Raw genomic sequence first — 21,555 nt, forward strand, 5'->3', positions numbered from 1 at the left:
CAGTGGCATCTGAAAAGGTATTTCTCAGTGTGTGAACCTACCCTGAAGCTCTAGCAAAACTGAGAGCTTTTCCAAGAGCTCCAATACCACAGTTCTGGTCTTTTACACCAGTTGGTTAACTGCTATTTAGCCATGCTTGAGTGGACCTCAAAAGTAAACATATGAAAACTAGGTCCAGACTCTGTACCTCTCTGGCTTACAACTGTTTTCTCAAAAGGCACGATATATTCATGATATTGCAGCAATCTAAGTCAGAGATACAGAGCTATGACAGGCACATAGGGAAAGTACCAGAACAACTAAAGAAAAACAGAATTATTATATCTTTTAGGTTTCCAAATTTGAGCCTGATGAAAATAGAAGGAAAACAAGATTGGTTATTGCAAACCCTCTAATACAACAACATCCTTCTTATACCACTACTTTGAAGGAAACACGAGACTTCAGTTGGCAGTAAGCATCCCCCTGCAGTATGTTTTTAGACATACAAGCAAGTTGGTGTACATTTTTGTCTGTATTCATAAAAAACGCGTTTTTATCTTGCCTTTGTGCAAGTAAATGTAGCACTTAAAAACATCTACTGCAGAAGGGCCGAGTTTCTCTTTCTATCTGAGTTCCGTAGATTCAGGCTAGTGGGGCTTGCTCTATCATGAAGCACTTAAACCAGTTTTACTTGAGGATGTTGTTTTTAGGCATGCCGTGGGTTCCTCACCCGAGTTCGCTACTGTAAGATTCAACGTGATAACAATATAGATTCATTATTAGCAACACAGCTCCCCGTTACATCAGTTAAAGTGTTCATTTTTAAAAACTAGATCCCAGGACTAGATTTAAATAGCTGAATGGTGATTTAGATTCTTTAGACGTACTGCTCTGTATACCTCACTCTCTTAAAGGAAGAAGAATGGATAAAGCATTGAGTTTTCCCTTTAACAGCAGTGCAAAAATGCTTTAATTGCAGTCATGTTTTTTTTCCTTGAAAAACAACTGGCAAGAGTTATCATAGTCCTTTTTCTTTGGATGAGCTTTTATGGTTTTCCCCAAGTATTTTTCCTTCCTTCCTCTTCTACTCACCAAGGCAAACTCTGTTTTTTCCATGTCAATTCTGCTATGGCCGCTTATGAAAAGCCATGAGACATGAAATCTCAGAAGTACTGTATAGCAGTACAGCTTTGCAGATAGGCTGTCTTTTAAAGTTTTTCTTTCTTTTCCAAAGGTTTTCTAGACTGGGTTCCTAAGAAAATGCAACGGGTAGGATGTGTTGAGCTGCTGAACACAGTCCAGAGACGAATACAGCCAAGGCTTCATGTTTTTGGACATATCCATGAAGGTCAGAACACATTTCTTTCTGTATGTATTTAAAAACCAGAAACACAGAAATTGTCTGGTTGAACTAGCATTTTCAAACTTGAATGTCTGAACTGAAGCACTTCTGGAATTCAGGTATTTATTTAGCTACCTATATAGAGATGAAATTGGCTAATACCTACATTTCAATATTTATACTTCAGCTTCTTTTTCAGTTTCTACATCTATAAAACAGGGTGATGCCTCCTTCACAGAGAGGATTACTGTGAATTTTAAAATAAGAGCACGAGACCAGTAGTTACAGAAAGTGACTAAATATTAGGATTGATGGATTGTATTTTCCTCTGCTGAATCTCTGTGACTCAAGATAATTCATGTAAGCTCTCTGTGTCTCAGTTTCTGTGTTTGTAAAATGGGTAAGAATGCTTTGGGGGTTGCTTCTAAGGCTTAATCTTCAAGATTGTACAATAAAGGTTGTCTCTTCCCATCAGTGTGTATATGCAGTTAAAATCAAGAGGGATGTCACCACTGACTTGTGTAGAAGTTCCAAGATATTTATTCATGTATTTATTTGCTTTGGCGGGGGAAACATTTTGTACTCAGACAAAACAAAGCGGTTCTCCTGACTATTTGATTTTTAACTGGAACAAAATTAGTTCCCTTCACATCAGTCAGTATGTAGTGACAAATATGCTCCACTGAAGCCAGTGACAGTAGGAGTTCATCTCCAAGCCAAGGGAAAGGTAGATGCTGTCTGCTATAGAGAAGCCTGTCCTGTTCACATATTATGACAGCAGGACTTCAAGCAGTGCCCCTACCAAAAGAAACCACTGGGTGGGTGTGCAGAAGTGTACCATTGGCATGTAAGCATGTACTATCAGCTGCTTAGTTCTTGGCAACGTTAACTTACTGGCAGAAGAAGGTGCTCCGCAACTGCCAGTTTTCTGCCTCTGGGACGGCTCCTGCCTTTGAAGGATACCTGTGGGTCTCACCAGCATAGAAATGAACAAATAGAAAAACTGGAGTAGTTGGCATTCAGATACTTCTTGTTTTGTGAAGGACTATTACCCTTCCCAAGCAATCCCGCTCTGACTTGCTGCTGATCACTTTCCCCATGCTAGTTAGGAGTGACATCGGTGAGAGGTGTGCTGGTGTAAAATTGATGGAGAAGACATTCAAATCATTATTTTACAGCTCAGGGATTAAATCCATTCTCCTCATGTGTCTCATCTGCATTGACCTGTTAATGCCTAATTAACGCCCAAGATGTTGTTACATCACAGAGGAAACAAACGGCGCATAGGCATTATTTTTTCCTAACCCTTTGCTATTAGAGCACTCTTACAGATTTTCTACAAGAGACCTAGTGAATGCAGTTCAAACTCACTGTCTTTTCAGAAATCATAAGCCAAGTGGGTTGCAGGGAATATAAGCAAACACTTAGCAAGCCATGAAGCTTCAGGCAGGTAAACAAAATCACATCTGCTAAGACCAAGCCCAGCTTTGGCTCCCAAGGGAAAAGAATGGCACCTCCACAGAATGGTAAATCTTGTGAATTAATACAGTTGGCACAGTAGGTATCAGAACACAGAAACAAGGCACTCTTCTTGTTAACTATCATAATTTAGAGAAAACAAATGGGGAACTGCGTAGCCTGTTTTGCAGTGGGATGCTAAATCTCTGCAGAGGAGAATTCCCATTGCAGACAGCCTGTGCAAACGAAGCTGCTCTTTGTAGAGAGAATGCATGATTTGAACAGATGAGTTCTTCCCCTGACTGAGCATAGCTACAGCTGCAGCAGTCATTTACTGAACATCCGGGAGGAAGAAATGCTTGGAAGAGATGTTTCTTCCCTGTTCCCCCTCTGCACTGCTGTCTCTGCCAAAAAAAATACTCTACACGGGGGCTTGCTGCTGATCGACCCGTGGAAGTGACAAGGAGCGTGGCAGGGACTCCGGCTGAAATCCCGGTTTCCCCATTACAGCCAGTACTTGGCTGAGGTCATGGCCGAGGAACCTGTTGGCGGTAGGGTAGGAGAGAAAACCGTAGCGTTAGGAACCTTCCAGCAAAAGGAACGTATTAGCAAGCTGATTCTGTTCTCGCCAAACGTGTAGCCGAGGAGACAGAAAGTCCCAGCAGCAACGCTGACTGTCCTCCGTGCAGTTTGTGTTTTACACAGAACGATTGTTCTGTGGCAAACAGCAAATGATTTAAAGAAATGTCTGTGACAGGAACCTGACAGAGTTTTCTTCCCTCCCTAGTTCCTAATTAGAGTGTGGTTTTTCCATGGGGAGTCCAGGAGGCCCTGCATTATTCAGGATATTTTAAGGAACAAAAAAGAAAGGAATTTGGCTACTGTTTCTTTGTTTTGTAAATTCTGCAACTAACAATGCTTCTATAAGACATGAAATTGCACTCGGAAAAAGTATAGGATCCTAGGTACCTAGGATTTCAATAGCCAGAACTCAATGTATGTAGCAGTTAATATTTCACTATTAACGATGTTAATATTAATGGTGAGATTGAATCTTAGTATGAAGGCTTTCTACCAGGTGATTTCCCCAAAACCGTTTATTTCTTATTGTGAATGCATTTCTTCAGATTGATCTTACTATTTCAATGCAAGTTTCCAACATTAAGCTTTTAGTTTTAGGGTATTCGAGCTTATGTTTTTTCCTAGTCATTCGTGAAAAGTTTTTTTTGACAATGGAGAGTGTGTCTACTTTTTCATAATGCCAGGGCAGTTAAAGGGCTGCTTCTTTACTTTCTGAAACAGCGTTTCACTGTATTTCTACAGGCATTGGAGCTGCAAGTTTGTTTTTCTGCAGATTTAGCTCTGGAATTGTTTGGCTCGGGTGTCTTGTCAGACATGAGATGTAGTTAAAGGTTTTTCACCACTGGTGAGACATACAGAAGGGTGTTTTCTCCCGTGGAAATGTTACGGCATCTTAGGATGTGAATTCACCTTGTCTGCCAGAGAACGCGTTAATGAAGCCATTTTTTCCCTGCCTGGGCAGGCATTTTAGTGTCTTTCCATCAAATTTGGTTGAAATAGGTCAACGAGTTCAAACGCATGGGAAGAAGAGGTTCCTGCTAGACAAATCCTGCCCAGGTGTACATGCACACATACTCCCCTTAGTCAGGCGATGCTTTTTCTTCATCGGTTGCTTGCTTAAAAGATGTACAACACAGGACAGAAAAAAAAGGGGGAAAGATGAAAATTGCCCGAAGTTTGCTGCACTGATGACGGCAAACCTGAATGATCAGAAGTATGGCTTTTTCAATGCTGTGATTGCCTAAGCTCTATCTTCTCATCCTTTCCAAAACTGAGAAGGTTTTAAGGAAAAAGCTTTGCAGAGAAAAATACCGGTCTTTCTAAGGAGGTTTGGCTAGCCGGCTGCCAGAGATTATAGCCACTAGCTAGTGAGGGTCCGTTTTACTTTTCTTACACAATTTAAAAGGTGGCAAAAAGTTCTGCTGTAGGACGACGATGGTATTAATTCAGGAGACCTTTATGTTTTGCATGAAGAGAATTTTTAAATTCGTTCCGGATAATAAATGTGGCGCTTACCGTTGTGTGATAAAGGTGAATAATTAAAAAAACAAAAAAAAGCAGATAATAATGACTAATGAGAGTAACCAGAGTTTTTCTTTCTTTGTAGGTTATGGTGTCATGGCTGATGGAACTACTACCTATGTGAATGCATCTGTGTGCACTGTGAATTACCAGCCACTTAATCCACCTATAGTTATTGACTTACCTACTCCAAGGAACACATGATTATAATGAGGATTTAAAGTTGTGCCCAACACATTAGCAACTTTGTATTGCTGGCTGAGAATCCCTATAGGGAACCATTCAACAAAAAAGCAAAAACCACCTTCTTTTTTCCCTGCTAGCTCTTCACAGATAAATTTTGAGTGACAAACGTGGATGAGGAACAAAGACATTTTGGTGCCAGAAACAGATTAAAGACTTTAACATTTCACCGTTAAAATATTTGTGAACACAGAAAAGTGAATGCATTCCACATATATATATACATATACATATATATATCTCTCTCAAGTAGGGACTTTTGTATATACCGTACATTATATTGGACTTATTAAAAGAGCAATGTCTTTCAAAGGAGTGTTTCTTTAAGAAAGTTTGCAGTTTAAACTTAAGTGTTTAGACTAGGATTTCCTCATTTCAGCTGTTTCCCAGTGAGCTCTTGGTAAAAGAAAAACGACGGTAAAGATGTTTTCCCTTAATTAACATGGCAAATATAAAAGATGGTGCACGAATGACCAGTCACAGGAGGAAAGCTATTACTTCAAGTCCTCCAGGTCTGAGTCTTTGCATCTATTCAAAACCAATGCAATAGAGGCCCTAATTCACTGTACTGAAATGAAGTTTTACTACATCTGGCATTACAGATGGTAAGGGAAATGGTGCATATTGCCGGCATGCCGTAAACAGCTCAACATTCAAGAAGGGAGACTGCGTTAAGTGCAGTATAAACTCAGGAATTTGTAACCTGGACTCGCCTGTGAAAAAAAGGATGACATTTCCCTTAAAAAAAAAAAGAAGACGACGAGAAAAATGTAACTGTTTTCATATGGTAAGGCGATACGTGATTGTATGTAAAAAGAAAAAAAAATAACACAAAAATTACGTAGTGGTATTTTAAATAAACCACTGGTCAGTAGTGGTATTTTAAATAAAACCCACTGGGACTATTTGTTTAAAACCTGTTCATGGGATGTGCAGCCAGTGATGATATTACTGGTTTGAATTTGGCCCCAGTCAGAAGTGACTAAATGTCACTGTGATCATCCTTTTGTCCTTGGGGGAACGCTATGGATGTCAAGGGGAAGGGGTCACCTCAAGGTGGAATTCGGGCATTCGCTTTTGGGCAGCTGTGTGGTAGCGTAAGTGCGATGAGGGACGAGTACACGCCAATGGGTACAGAGCAGCGTCCCCTCACAAAACCTGTCGTTGCTGTTTGCCCGCTCGCGGACGCTGCTGAGAATGGCCCAAGACAAAGTCATCAACCCAGCTGAAACCCATCTGTTGTCTTGCGTGTGACGCCAGGCGCAATGCAGGGGTCATGTCAGGACCTGGTTGGGACGGCCAACGCTAGTGCTGCCCATGCGGCTTTCCTGCAGGTTAACAAAGGCGTTGAAGCTGCTGGGATTTCAGTCCCATCCTAGGCAGAAGCTTGAGAATTGATTACAAACCCACCAAAAAAAAAAAATAATAAAGAGCTTCAAACGTGCCCTACAGGAAATGGGTTTCTGCCTTGAGCTAAGAAAACTTCTCCATGCTCAAAGAGGAGCCTTTTTGCCTTGTTGGAGAGAATTTAACTGCTGTATTCTGAACGTGGACATCCTGATTTTGGGTGACGGCATCTAGACATTAATCTTGTTCACAGGCATTGGGGTAGATCATCGCGCTGCCAGTACAGGGTTGTTTGCAGGTCAGCGCATAGCCCGCATCTGCACCCATGCATTGGATAATTGCTTGTGTTAACTTTTTGCCTGATACATGGATGTAAATGTGAGCTTCGTGTAGCAGCTGCATGTACATTAGATGCACACCTAATTCAAAATGCCTGTGTCGCAAAACCAGGCTGTGTCAGCTTCAACTCTGAGCGAGGTAGGCAGAAACGTTGCATTTTGCCGGGTTCCCATGGGCAGCAGCTCTTCCAGCTGCTGCTGGGAGTGGTGACATTCGAGCCCAGTAACTAACTGGTGCTGTGGACCCATCAAAACCCACCAGACCACCAGAAAACATGACAGCTCACGGGTCTGTCGTTTCTTGTCAGCTGTTGGGTGACTCAGGGTCTAAACTTAATTTGCTGCTTTTGCCTGAAACGAAACCCAGGACGATCGGTGGCGCCTGCGACTGGTTTTTGGCTGAACCGTTCACAAGCGCACGAGCAGTCTGCCGTGAATTCAGATGGGGCCGCTTTTGTCAAAACTATTTATTGGTGTAGAAATTGCAGGATCAGCTCCTAAATCAGCAAGGGCTGAAATTCATAGTTGAATATGAACTCTCGCCATCATTGGGAAGATGAGCAATAGCCTGTAGTTAGAATAAAAGTGTCTTAGGTAGTCACAATTCAAGCGGTTTGAAACAAATGTGGCAGGAAATTGGCTGTATGTTAAAGAAGTCTGAAATGTTTACATTCGCTCACGGCACTTAGGAGACAAAAATGTTAAAGTGGGGGGAAGAGGTCCTTTTATTAGCCTCAACAAAATTTCTATGATGTCGACCATAAACTATTCTCTTTAAAAATAATTTTTCCTAAGGTATCTTCAAAATACTGTGTATTTTTATGTGGAAAGGATACGAAAGCAGCTGTTACTTCAAAACATCATTTAAAGTACTTGAGGTATGAAAGCTTAAAGGTTATTTAATCATTTTGGCATAACTTGATTGTTGTTGTAATTTTTGGTCAAGCATGTTAGAAAAATAAAGTCTTAAAAAAAAAAAAAACATCAAAAACAACCAACAAAAAATGAGGCCTCTTTATATCCACCTCATACATTCAGCTCCGTGTGGGAAAGGCTGCCTGTCTTCTCCAGGTGTAGGAGACGGCCTGTGGGACATGAAGGGTGTTATCGTGGTTATCATTGATGGGCTGTGGATCAGCTGCGGGGGGAGGGGGGGAGGCGGCTGGCAGAGGGGCTGGGGGTGATGGGCAGGAGGTGCCCCACTCCGTCTGCCGGCTTCAGGCCCCCACAACTCCTGCAGAAGGTTGGGAGTTGGGGTTGCAGAGGGGAAAACGGCAACTGCTTCCTTTAATGGATGCATTTTTTGGGGTGGGGGTGGGGGTGGAATATGCCAGATGTATCCTGCAAGGCCGGGGAAAGGCTAATGTGAGGGAGTGCAGCCGTCACATGCTGTCCTTTGGGAATGGGCAGCAGTCGGAGGAACGATGGTTTGTGCTCTGGGTTGAGCGTAAGGACACAAACATCACAGGGAGATGAAGGCAAGCCGACTGCTGTTTTAATTTTGTGGACTCAGTCAAGGCTTGGGCTTCTTGCCTCAAATCTGATCTACCTCAGATTGGAGAGGCCATGAAAGGGAAGGTTTCCACAAACACAGTTTTGCGATTGTCGGCTCTGTTTAAATCCAGGGATGCTGTCTCGAGTCATTTCCCGCCCCACCTCCCGACCGCTGACCTTCACTGATGTCAATCTAGGTAGCATCGCTCCCAAAGGTGTGCTGATGTGTACCACTAACACGCGCGTTCCCATCACCAGGCAGAATTGTTACTGAGATTAATTTCGGTTCATTTCGACGATGAATAGGGGAAATATCACTGCATGTCAATGGGGGAAAAAAAACAAAACAAACCAACCAAACAAAAGACGATTATTTTTACCCCCTTCAGTCACATATGGCTGAGGATGTAAAATGTTCCTTGGCTACAAGGAATGAGCAAGCTGGGACTCAGCACCCGCCGGAGCAGCCGCCTTTTCCCAGGCAGCCCCCACCCACTGCAGCTGCCCCCCAGCCCGGGGCAACCGGCTTTGGGCTTTCAGACGATGCCATTTGGTAGCCCCTGAAGCCAGAGACTCCAAAACTACGACAGTCTTCGAGGAGGTCGCTGCAGGGAGTGAGGCCGGTGGCAGCAGCGTGCCGGGCTGGCTCTGCCCGGGTGTTCCACCGGTGAGGTGGCTCCAGGGGAGGACAAGTGAAAGCCCCCATCTCTGGGTGATGCAGGGGGACAGAGTGGGTGGGAAGGTGCTCTGGCCTCGCGGCAGGAGGGAACCAGAAGGGATAAAGAGAAGTACTTGGTCTCCTCTGCTCGCTGATAGCTGCCAATAGCCAACGTAAATGCTTCAGAGGAAGGAGGAACAAGACATCCCTTAGAAGGCAATTTTTGGACTAATCTTCCCATGGGGATCTGTGCCCCCCTCCCATTTTTTCTTCTTTGTATGAGAATTTCTTTCTTAAAAACTCATATTATCGCTCACTGCTACTGTAACTCACATATAGCGAATATAGCTGCACATGTTCTTTTCTTTCAGGTACATTCCTGTCCCTTTCTTGCAAGTCTCTCTGCATCTGTGATTTTAGCGATATTTTGGAACAGTGAGATCCCCAGGTGATTATGCACAGTGCATTAGAACAACAGTATTTCGCTTATCCTTGTACGTGTGCCGCCATTTGGGTTTATTGACTGTCCCTTTGTTCTCTTTTTATGTGAAAAGTGTAAATAGGAGTACTTATATGTACCTTCTTTGTGCCATTCGTTATTTTGTATACTGCCGTTATGTTGCTTCTTACTCACTTCATCTAGAAATTCAAATAATTTCAATTCTAGCTAGGCTCTATTTCTAACCCTCTTACTTCCCCATCTCGGAAACACTCCCCTCCTCTCTCTTTGATGTGTCCTTTGGGAGTTGGTGAGAGGCAGCGATGCTAGAAGAGGACCTCCTGTTCCTTCCTCTCCGAGCATTTGGACACAGTTCCCTGCGACTTCCTCTCCCGATCGTTATCCGCTGCTGTTCTTCATTTGTTTAGGATTTTTTTGGGGGGGTAATAATATATATTTGCAACCCCCAGTGGAGGACTGTGGTGAGCTGCTTGTTGCCCTAGCTGTTTTTTTTTGGTTTGTTTTTTTTTTTTGGAGAGGTTACAGCTGATCTGGACTTAACCTGGTTTTCACAACCATCACCCCCTCCTTCCCAGGGAGCCCTACCCAGACTTTGACCACTGGGCGATCCTTTTCCCTGGCTCTGGCCCGTTCCCTTGACTTTAGGTCATGTCTTCTGCAACCCTTGTCCTCCCCGGGTCGGGCTTTGCTGTTGGGGGCACCTCGTCCACCCTGTGTGGTGAGCAGCCCCGGGGCTGGGGGTGCCACTGGGTGGGGTACGGAGCCCTGCGACGTTTGCCCAGTCCTCATCCCGCTTTTGGGGTTTTTTGTTTCTTGGCTAGTGCCTGACCCGTGACCCCTCTTTGCCTCTCACGAATAGCTCTTTCACAGAGGTCTTTATCAAAACCTTTGCAAGTGTCCACACCAATTATATCGGAGATATCTCTTCTGGCCAGGACTTTGATGTATCAAAAGCTTTCAAATAGATTAAAGGAACAGGCTTTTCTTTCCCATAAACCGGTCGGCTTTGTCGTGTCGTGTTCCCCCCTCCCCGTCCCGTGAAGTGTATTCCCCCACTAGAACACAACGGGCTAAAACTGAGCAGAGTAATTAACCTCGCTCCCTGCCAGCGGGCCAGCGCGCAGCGTGCCCTCGCACTCGTGCCGTTTGCTCTGATTCAGTGCAATCCCAGTTAGTGGACGAGTTGCTTCCTGCCGCTGGAGAAGAGACTGTTCCCTCGCTCAGAGCGAACCCGGTAGAGCGGCCGCTCCTTCCCTCGGTTTTCCCCGGGGGAGAATCGCTGCCCGGTGGGGTTGTGCTGCCAGCCCGCAGCGAGCCGGGGGGAGGGGGGGGGACACAGCCGCGGGAAATGACAACCCAGACAGGTTCGCCATTTCGCTCATTACATTTTTTTTTTTTTTTTTTTTTTTTTACTGTAATTCTTTCTGCTTTCTGACTGGGATGAGCAGCTTTGGGGAGGGCCAGATGGGAAAACGCTGGATGCTATAAACACGCTGCAATGGCTTATGGTAGCGTTAAACTGCAAAATCAGGGTAAGGAAAATGCTCTGTCCCACCGGCTGAGATACCCAACACCCAGGAAAGGTGGAGGAGAGGTCGAGGTGATATTGAAGCACCCTCCCACCGGCTCAACCCCAAATCCACAGTTTGAGCCAGGCTGCAGATCCCGGCTGGACACTCCATGACGAGTGCAGATTGGGAATATTAGAGGCTATTGGGGTTGGTGGTACGAACTTTTCCGCAGAGGCCACCGGAGCGGTAGGAAGGGGTCACAGAGGTTCCTGGGGTACCGTCTCCCCTCGAGTTCCCCCTTGTTTGTGGGGGAATGTCTGGCGCTCCACAGCATGCACCCCAGTGGGGACCCTGCCTGTGGGTGCGTGGGGCCAAAGCCGACGGCGTGGGGTAGGTGACTCCATCCACACCTCTGCGTGGCGCGGAGCCCGGCGGCCTCGGTGTCATGTGCTGTGAATTTCGGAGAGAGGCTTGCCCCTGTCCTTTCGGGCTTCCATTTCGGACCTGGTGGTGCTGCCCCTCCACCGAGACACAAGGGACGCCAAGAAGCGACGGTCGGGTTCCCATCTGCGCGGCGCTGCGTTTCGCCTCCGATGTGCTGACGGAGGGCTTTGTGCAGACGGAAATACGCTCGTCTGCGCCGTGTAATCACCCGCCCTGCCAGGCGGCTCCTGCTGCACTGGGAAATTTCATAGCCCCCTGCAAACTTTACCTCCCACCGTAACGGCCCGGGCCAAATTTTCTAGAAATAATGAAGTTACGCAGGATGAAGCAATTTAAGCGGAGTGGGCAATTAAACCCCTGTTTATATTTCTTCTACTGTTTTATAAGGCTGTTGCACGGCACAGCCATTCTCATTGCATCTGTTACCTGGTATTTTAAAATGAGCGGAGAGCTGCTTTGCACAGACGTGTGTCGGCTGCTGATTACCTTCCTTTTGTCACTGACTCCTCTGCTTCCCACTGTCGGTCCTGTTCGTCCCCGCCACTTCGTGCCACTTGCAGTAGGGCTCCTCGAGCAGCCTCTCACCGTGGGCAGCCCTCCCCTGGATACCTCTATTGTCTCCCCAGGGACCTCCTTACCCCATCCTGGTCTTGCTTTTGAGCCCGCAGACAAATCCCACCACCTTCCCCATCAGCACCAGCTCCAAGGACCTGCAACAAGCCAAGAGTGGTGTAGGTACAAGGGGGCAGGTCCTTCTACATGGGGTGAGCCCACAGACATCTCCCAGCATCGCCCTTAATCTCTCCAGGTGAGTGTGCGCCCCCATATGGGGGTGGGTTTGCTCTGCAGGGAGGGAAGAGCCCTGCTCCTTTGGGAACAAATGCCAATGCCAGCCAGAGCAAAGGTGGTTCCTGACCAGGGTGGACAAGGCAAAGCATGGCAGAGCAGGGCAAGTCTCCAGAGACATGTGCCCAGCAGGGTCCCCCAGCCTCCCAGCATTGGGGTCCCATCTGTTTGTGAAACATTGCAAATGTTTGGCACCTCAATAACCTCCTGGCCTGCCCGCAGCGCGCTGAGCGGGATCTCCACCCCTCATTCGCATGCCAGGTGATGCAGCACCTCTGCCCTCATTTGCAGTCCTTTGTAGCCACATACAGAGGAAAGGAAAGCCCAGAAAGCCAACAGTATCCTGGGCTGCATCAAAAGAAGCGTGGCCAGCAGGTCGAGGGAGGTGATTCTGCCCCTCTACTCTGCTCTGCTGAGATGCCACCTGGAGTGCTGCGTCCAGCTCTGGGGCCCCCAACATAAGAAGGACATGGACCTGTTGGAGCGAGTCCAGAGGAGGACCACAAAGATGATCAGAGGGCTGGAGCACCTCCCCTATGAAGACAGACTGAGAGAGCTGGGTTTGTTCAGCCTGGAGAGGAGAAGGCTCTGGGGAGATTTCCAGTACCTAAAAGGAGCCTACAGGAAAGATGGGGAGGGAGTCTTTATCAGGAATGGTAGGATATAGGATGAGCGGTAATGGTTTTAAACTGAAAGAAGCTAGTTTTAGATTAGATATTGGGAAGAAATTCTTTACTGTCAGAGTTGTGAGGCACTGGAACAGATTGCCCAGAGAAGCTGTGGATGCCCCATCCCTGGAAGTGCTCAAGGCCAGGCTGGATGGGGCTTTGAGCACCCTGGTCTACTGGGAGGTGTCCCTGCCCATGGCAGGGGGGTTGGAACCAGATGACATTTAAGGTCCCTTCCAACCTAAACCATTTTGTGATTCTACGAAAAGCCACTGTGAAGCCACTGAGGTGTCAAGAGAAGTAACTGCTTTGAATCTGCTGCCCCATCATTTCAGCCTGTGCCCTCTGGGTACCCATCACTGGGGAGCGACGGTTTACACTCATACCTTCAAAACCACCTTTTTTCCCCTCCTGTTTTGCTTGTAACATGGTGTGTACATAATTATGTTTATTGCTTGTTCAGAAAGAAATAATAGCTCTGAAGTGTTACCTATCGGGTTCGTTTCTGCGAATGCCCATAACAATAATTAATCATACGTATTAACGTGCGGTCAAGAGACTTGTCAAAACTGGAGCTCTTGAGCAGTAAACAGAGCTCACACAATTAGCAGTCCCTGCTCTGAAAACGCTTGGATTGATTCATTGTTCCTCCCAATACCTAAGAAAGTCAGGGAAGTAATAAATCATGAAAATTTAGACAAGGCACTCAGCAAACTGTGATGAAGACACTTCATCAGCTGCCTTTAGCTCTGCGACAGTGTGTTGCATTAGGCTTGACACGGGCTGAGCTGGTTGCATGACAGCTGTAACCACCGAGCGCTCACTAACACTGTGGTAAACTTGGAAATACTGTGCTCTTTTCTAAGTCAAAAGTAGAGGTGTTCTTAATTGCTTTTAACTCACCTGCTACTCAGCGTATGCCGTCCCTTCAAATAAAGGTATAGGAGCTTTTAGTGCACAGATTTTAATCTAAAGAGTAGGACTTTCTCCGCCAGGCCCAGGAGGTCAGGTAGATGGAGCGGCAAAGGGTGCAGCTGCATTTGCTGGTTGGGAAAGGGTCCTTCCACCCCTCCTTAACTCAGGATGCCGCAGCGCGAGACACACGGCTCTCCTGGATCCTCGGCGTGCTTTGTTAAAGCAGCTCCTTTTAACTTGCAAAAAAATCAACATTTGCTAAAGGAATAAAAGAAAAAAGGCCAACAGCGGCAGAAGAGGAATGGTTCCTCCAAACTTTGAAGCTGTTGTTATCTATTAGAAACAACAAAAGGAACTAAAAGCTGAGAGATGGAAAGCAACAAAATGTATGAAAGCAAATGACTTGAATGGGACTCTCAGAAGTGACGATGACGTTTCGTGCTCCCTATTGGCTTCATTTCTGTTTCTGAGTGAAAAAGGAAAGTGTCCTTTAAAGAATGGTGTTGTCTTGGTAGTCTCCGTACCGGCGTTATTAACAGCAGCTGCGTTCAGCAGTTGTGGTGTTGGTCTAAAAATCATCAGGAGCTCAAAGCCCACACGTAGACCTGAAATTGGAAGGTGATATGTGCGGGGTTTTTTTATTTTTTGATAAAGAAAAAAAGCCTGGTTTTGTCATTTAGAAGTTCCTTATTGATGTAAAAGGCAGTTACTTCTCTTGACTCCTTGGTGGCTTCACAGTGGCTTTTCCTTTCCTGTGTACACAGCTACAGAGGACTGCAAAGCTGTTCCCACAAGAAGACGGTGCTGAAACCAATCAGAGTGAAAGCTGAGCTGAATCCGTGCAAGACTGTATCAGAAACACAAGGTCCATTCAATCTGGAAACCAACTTACTCTGTGAGGAGGAAAATGACCCAAATCCGGTTTCTGAGTCGCTCAGGTTGGAGTGACGTCCAGCCAGGCGGGCTGCTCAGGGCTCCTCCAGCTGAGTTTTGAGTATCTCCAAAGATAGTGAGCTCATCGCCCCTCTGGGCATCTGTGCCGGTGTTTGACCACCCTCGTTGTGTAAAATGCTCCTCCTTGTAGAAGGGAAAGCTCATGTCCTACGTTCCCAAGGGAAGCCACCTGCACTGCTCCCCATCCCCAGTGCCCCCCAGCCCATGTGGCTACACAGTGATGTCCTGCGTGGCGACGTCCTGCGTGGTGGCTGGCTCAGAGCTGGCACGTGGCCTCCAGACAGCTGGCACGTCTATCTGGCCGCCCTGGGCTGCTCCAAAGCTTAATGTACATGGGGAGCCACAGCAAAACCCTGGAGCCTGCTGTTTTTCTTCTGCTCTGACATCTCCAGTGCAACAACTTGATTTGCTTTGGTTGTTTTGGGAGAGCAGAAAGAAAACCTACTCTGAAGAAAAGTGTGCTGGAAAATGTCTTGGTCCTATTGAAGTCAGCAGAAGTATGAGCACTGACCTCAGCAAAATGAGTATCTAAATAGGTCTGAGCCAAGAGCATCCTTATATGACCACACCCTAAGACTTATGTAATTTTTCAGGATGTTTTCAAGAGCAGCCATGTTTATCTCTGCACTGTGCCCTTTTCTAGCTGAGCTGGAGCCAAGAGAGACACCCGTTGTGCTGGACCTTCACTTCTCCTGGCCTTCTTTCCAGGGAAAACACTCTGGTCATGTTTTAAAGGAAGATTCTGCTCATTATGTCTGAATTTACAACCCACCTGCACCTTATTTGCGTGACTGTTTTCCAAGGGACGTTTCAGCTTTTCAAGGGAATACATCTTCGGAGTGGATCAACTCCTCAGCAGGACACAGGTACGTGCGTCGCCGGAATTTTATCCCTGTAAGAGTCAGGCGCTCAGCGTGCTGGGCTGTGTAGTTATTTGCAAACTCTGGCGGTTTAGTTCAGGTTCAGCTGGGATATGAGACTACAAATGCAGGAACCTGAGCTACAGCAAGCAAAAAGGTTTATTCTTTGGGGAAGGATTTTGCTATAGAAGTTGTTCAATTGCTGATTGCTTTTGATAAGTAAATGCGGTGCACAGCCTTTACTATTTCCACAAGGAATTTTGTGTACTGGGACGGTGAAATGCAGAGAGCGTCCCCGCACTGGATACCGGGAAGAGGCAGAAAAAGGCAAAACCAGGGAGGCAGGTCGACTCCTGTTGCAAAGAGAAGACAGAGGAAGAAATATTCTCTGAGGGACAGGCTGGCACCGGAGGGATGAACTGACACGGAGAGTCACCGCACGAAGGACAACACTTCATGAAACCAGAAGACACCGCTGCAGTGATTCACGATGCAGCTTAGTGAACATTACACTCCAAAAGGAGCTGAGGGAGAGGGATGTCTGAGGTATCCTCTTGGAAGTAAATGAAGGAAATCAGATGTCTGGACCTGACAGTGAAAACATCGCCTAACTTGGACGTATAAGTTAAAGAATTTGGGGGTTTAGGACACCAGAAAAACCAGAAAACCAGAAGAACACTTTGGAAGATCTCCTCTTCTACAGAAGACCAGGCTGTCTGGAGCTGCAAGGAGGGGTTTCAATTAACAGAAGTGTGTGAAAAGAAGGGACCACCAAACCCCTCAGACTGTACAAAATCTTTGTGTTGGCAACGTCTAACGGAGACAAAGACTATGCTGTGCAGAAATTCATAAATTGATTATGTATCAAGATTAAAAGCCCAGGTAATAAATGCAAGGAATAGAAATTGCTTGTTTAGAAACATGCATTTGAACTAGCTGATATTAATGAAACCTAATAGGATGACACATGACAAGAATGTTGATTAAGTTGTTTGTAATCTCTTCAGAAAAGATCAACTCGGCAAAAGGGAAATAAAACTGGCTCACAGTATAAAATGGTGATGCTGGCAACTATGAAGCCAGGCAACTGGAATATTTATCCATCCACTGGACTTAAGAAGTAAGCTTGTGGTGTCCCTCCAGGTGATATGCACTTGACACCATTAAATTCAATAGAGATTTATGAGTCACCCCTATAAGATGATGACTACTACTTAAACACGCATCAATAATCTTTGCAACATACCCCCACGCTCGCTGTCGTAAGGCAGTTTGTTCTGAATGGTGTAAAGTGGAGATTTCAGTCTGGCAGAGTTTCTAAAACCTCCAGATGACAATTTTCTGACAAAAAGGCTACTTCCAGCAGGAGCAACATCTACATCACATCTCATCTTGAGGGACGAGGAGAACTGGTTCACAGAATGAGAATGCTGAAGCAGCTTGAGGTATCAGCAGCCATGACTTTGATCACATAGAATCGTTCACACATCCACTGTGTGAACGTAAAATGAGGAGATAGACCAAGTCAGCTAAACTCTTTCTCTTTCAAAAGGGCAATTTCACAAAGCCAAATACAAACACATCAGTTGGAAAAAAACCCAAAACATTAGAGCAGGAAAATATAGATGGTATTTGCAAACCGTTTATTCAAGTTTGCCAAAGAACAGTCCCAGAATCCAGAAAGACCCAAACTAGTTTCAAAAAATCCCCCATGCTCTTTTGGAGGGTAAATAAAAGCAGACCAGGTAAAAAAAAAAAAGGGGGGGGGGGGGGGGGGGATGTATACCAAACTGATGAAGTGAAAAAATTTGTGTTAAAAAGCGACAAGGAAAGCAAATGTGCCCAGGGAGTCTCAATGGCTTGAAATGGTAACGATAAGAATACAAAGACAAGCGGGAATAGGAGATTCATCAACAGTATTATTTAAAAGGTGGGATTTTAAAATAAATATCTTTGCTGTGTGCAGACAACGTGGCCAGGTGGTAGTGGGATAGTGGGACATTACACACTGCTGGTGACCGAGTAGTTTTAAGCCTAGCAGCCCTAAAACCAGCACGTTAAACAGCAATTACCAAATTTTTTTTAATTGGGAACTTTGTATCTGAGAAGTCAGCTGAGGAACTTTTTAAAACAGTAATAATGGATTTTCAGATGTGTTAGGACATGAAGGAAGTCCCAGCGGTCCACAGAAAGCTGAAATTGTGCCAATATTTCAAAAAGGAAAAGAGGATGGCCAAAGTGAGAGAGCGTTAGCCTGACTTTGATCCCAGGAAAAAAAAGATGTGATGGGATTGATTGTGCAAGGCTTGAGTAATAAAGAATTAAAAGAGGCTAATAAAATTAAATGCTAATCAAGGTGGGTTTAAGTAAAATGGTTCTTCTCAAACTAATTTGATATCTTTTTATGAGATTACAAGTTTGGATGACAAATGAAATAGTGTTAAGGTAATAGACTTCTGTAAGGCACATGACTTGGCACTGTTGCCTACTATTTTGAGGAGGAAACTGGAATGATATAATTTCGACATGGCACAAGTTAAATGAATTAAAAACCACCTAACCAATGTAATTAAATGAGGAATGATCTTTAAGAGGCTATATGTTTTGTAGGGTCCTCCAGGTAGCAGTTCCTGTCCCGACATGATTTAACTGCTAGATCTTGACCAGGAAACCTTCACCCCCCACCCCCACCCCCACCCAAAAAGGTGTTACTGATACTTTTTATAGGAGATCCAAGTGTTGGGCTGCAGGAAATACCGAATAGGACAACTCACAGGTACACTCTGATCTAGATTTTTTTTTTTTTTTAGAAACTGAGGTACAGCAAATTGGTCTACATTTAGGGTTGTATCCCTAAACTCAAGGACATGGGCCAGAGTGACTTTGCCTTAGGAAGAAGAGCTCTGGAAGGAAAAAAAAAAAAAAGACTTGGATATGGGTTTGGCTGGCAGAAAGCAGCTGGTGTGCCCAGCCGGCACCGCGGCCAGGACAGCAAACGCAGCAGTTGAGTGGGCAAAGCCAGCAGAAGGAGGTTACATGTCCTCTGCATTTGGCATCCCTACGGCTGAGATTTGAAAATGCCCCAGTTGGGACGTCTCCGACTCTAGCGTGATTTTGAGAAGTCAGAATCGGCAGCAGGAGGACCCGTGGAAAGGGGAAAATTTGCCCTAAGAGATGAAAATCTGGGGAGCTCACTCTGTTTTGTTGAAAAAAAGAAGAGGCTCAGAATGATTTCACCGTGACCTTTCTGTAACTGCAGGGTGCACAAGCTGGAAGCTGCTTAGAGGCAAATTCATATCTGGAATAACATCATCTTGAAAATACATATATCTGTATTCTTATGTATGTCTACGGTGTTTTCTTTACAAAGAGGGTAATTAGCCACTAAACCAACCTTCGAATGATTGCGCTGATTCTTTGCAACCGGCAATTTTAAGCTCAAGATCTGATGTGTATCTTCGGACAAAAATTAATTATGGGAGTCCCGTTTATTAAAAAAAAACAAACAAACAAGCAAACACACGCCATGGTGATCCCTTTCATCTTAACTTATTGGGCTTTGGATCAGGCTCTGCCTTCTTTATGGGGAATTCTGCAAAATGACCAGTGGCCAGGGTGCTTCCGCCCCCGTCGCCTCACTAGGACTGTGCAAACCACTGGAACCAAGAAAAACACTCCTTTACCCAGACATGTCATTTCACACCCTGGCAGGCAATTAAAATGCAAATTAAAAATGTTAATTAGAACTGTTTCAACATCTATTCTAATGCACAAGATGGGAATTCTGTACAGTGTGTGGAGAAGGATGCATTGTTCCTCGGGCAAAACCCTCCCGCCAGTCTTGCGCTGGAGTGAGCAGAAATAGCTGCTCCTTTTTCGAAAACCTGATTGCAGCAGAAAGAAAAGAAAATAAAGTGCCGAGTTCTGACCCTGATCTCGAATGCTGGGGTAAAGCCACCACTCTCAGGGGAGTCACCGTACGTCGTTGATTTAACGAGATCAGAATCAAGCCCTGTAAAAGTAGTTACACTGAAAGAAGGTGCAAAGGGGTATCCACCCCACAAGGAAACTTGTGTGTTATACTATTTTTACTGTTTTCCCCCTCTTTTTTGTTTTAATTCACAACCAATTTACGTGTAATGATAAAGACAGACACTGGCTAACGTAAGGCTCAAACTCACTGGACGGCAACTGGGGATAACTCTGTTTCAACGGGGATTTGGGAGGGAAGGAAGAGGCTGTGTGGCATGACACTCAGCCCCCGTAGCTGAGCCTGCACAGTACCAGAACCAGGTTTTTATAACGAAAAAGGCTCGGTAAATGCACACTGACAGGTCTCCTTTCCCCGTTAAATATTCAGTTGCTCCACTGAGGCTCATCCCAATCCACCCTGATGTTTAAGACAACTTTCTTCCCTTTCCTACTTAAAATCTACCTACATCAAAGATGAAATCTACATGCTCCCGGAGCTGTGATGAGGTTGTTTTTACAGCTATTTGAGCAGCATGTTATACCTGCTTATTTGAAGATGATGATATTTGTATTGTTGCTAAGAATTCATGCCAAGCATAATTTTGGGGCGTTGTGAAGATATCATATTTGCATATTTTAAGTATTGATATAATACAAAATTCTTTTTATGACTCTTTTCACAGCATAATAATGCTCTTTCCATTGCATGACAGCCTTTAGCATAGAAAAATTCAAAAACAGAAGAAAATTATTTTTTAGAAAATGGATTTTTTTTTAATCCGATTTTCATTTTCCCATGTTTGGAGCATCCCTTACTGCTCATGACCTGCTGCATATCATCCAGATAAAAACAGTAATTGCACAGAGATATAGGCACTTCACACAGTAATGCCTTAATCAAACAAATGAAATGACTGCATTCTGAAGAAGTTTGATTTTTTTTTCTGAAGCATGCTCTATTTCTAGCCTTGCAGGCTTTATGCCAATTGCTGGTGTAGTAGACGGCCCATATGAGTCTCTTCCTTCTTTCCTTTCTCTTCTGTGCCTTTGCCTAGCCTCAGTCTTCCCTCTGCCCTCCCCTACTTCTTCATCCTTTGAGCACAGAGAGGCTCTATTTCTGCTCTCGCAGGCTCCATGCCAAACCCTGGGATAGAAATAGCTGGTACAGAGTCTACAAACCTCTTCTTCCTTCCCTCTTCTGATTCCCAGCTTTTCTTTCCCTTGTCCTGCTTCCTCACGTGTCTGGCAAACAGCTTTTGAGCGTTACCCTTCCTGCCCTGCTCCAAAAAGGCTCCTCTGGAGCTGCCCCTTCCCCCAAACCAGCCCCTGCTGCCTGGCAATAGCAGCAGGTTGGCCTCAGGGCGGGGGATTTGGAGAGGCCAAGTAGCTCAGGTGGGCTTGAGGATGTGCTAATGAGCAGCACATGTTACTGGTGAGCATCCATGCTCACAGGGGCTTCAAAGTGAGAAAAACCTGGGAGGAAAGATGGAGGAGGAAGAAAATCCAGGGGCAGATGCTGTCTCTTCCTCTATAGTTTGATTATACATGAAATTCACTTTCTCTTTGTTGAGGGATAGTTATATTGTATTTTAATTGCCTGGAAGCCCTATTACGGTGCTTGGTTGGTGTGAACTTTCTTGCCACGCAGGGTCATGGCTGGTGCTGGTGGTGACCTGGTCCCTCTGGGCAGGCTGTGGCTCTGAGGGGCTTCTCCCCACACTGGTGCGGAGTGGCCTCTACCACTGAGCATTTCTCTGTGGCATTCTCTCTCTGTAAAAGGGTTTTCTGAACAGTCAGAATGTGTGATTTAGCAGCAGAGAGCTAGAGCTGCCTGCTCTCCAGCCCCTGTTGGAGATGCTGTGTGGCCATGGGTGAGGGGCTGCTTTGTTGAAGGATGTAGCAATGAGCAAAGCTCAGCCGTGCAGGTGGGGACGCAAGAGGGGTCTGGCGGGTGGGTGAC

The 21,555-nt window shown here is 45.4% G+C and overlaps 1 protein-coding gene across 1 annotated transcript in view; it reads left to right on the forward strand.

Annotated features, from left to right (window-relative positions):
* MPPED1 (metallophosphoesterase domain containing 1) overlaps nt 1–5,419 on the forward strand; it is a gene marked incomplete at its 5' end in the record, with an annotated part of 47,668 nt that extends 42,249 nt beyond the window's left edge. Inside the window, 2 exons of the mRNA XM_082498769.1 lie at nt 1,217–1,330; nt 4,971–5,419. Of these exons, the coding sequence (XP_082354895.1) occupies nt 1,217–1,330; nt 4,971–5,089 (233 nt within the window). The 3' untranslated portion in view covers nt 5,090–5,419. The remainder of the gene's footprint in view (nt 1–1,216; nt 1,331–4,970) is intronic.
* Nucleotides 5,420–21,555: the final 16,136 nt, after the last annotated feature.

This window comes from Vanellus vanellus (genome assembly GCF_965231255.1).
Source record: "Vanellus vanellus genome assembly, chromosome: 1".
Taxonomy (NCBI): domain Eukaryota; kingdom Metazoa; phylum Chordata; class Aves; order Charadriiformes; family Charadriidae; genus Vanellus; species Vanellus vanellus.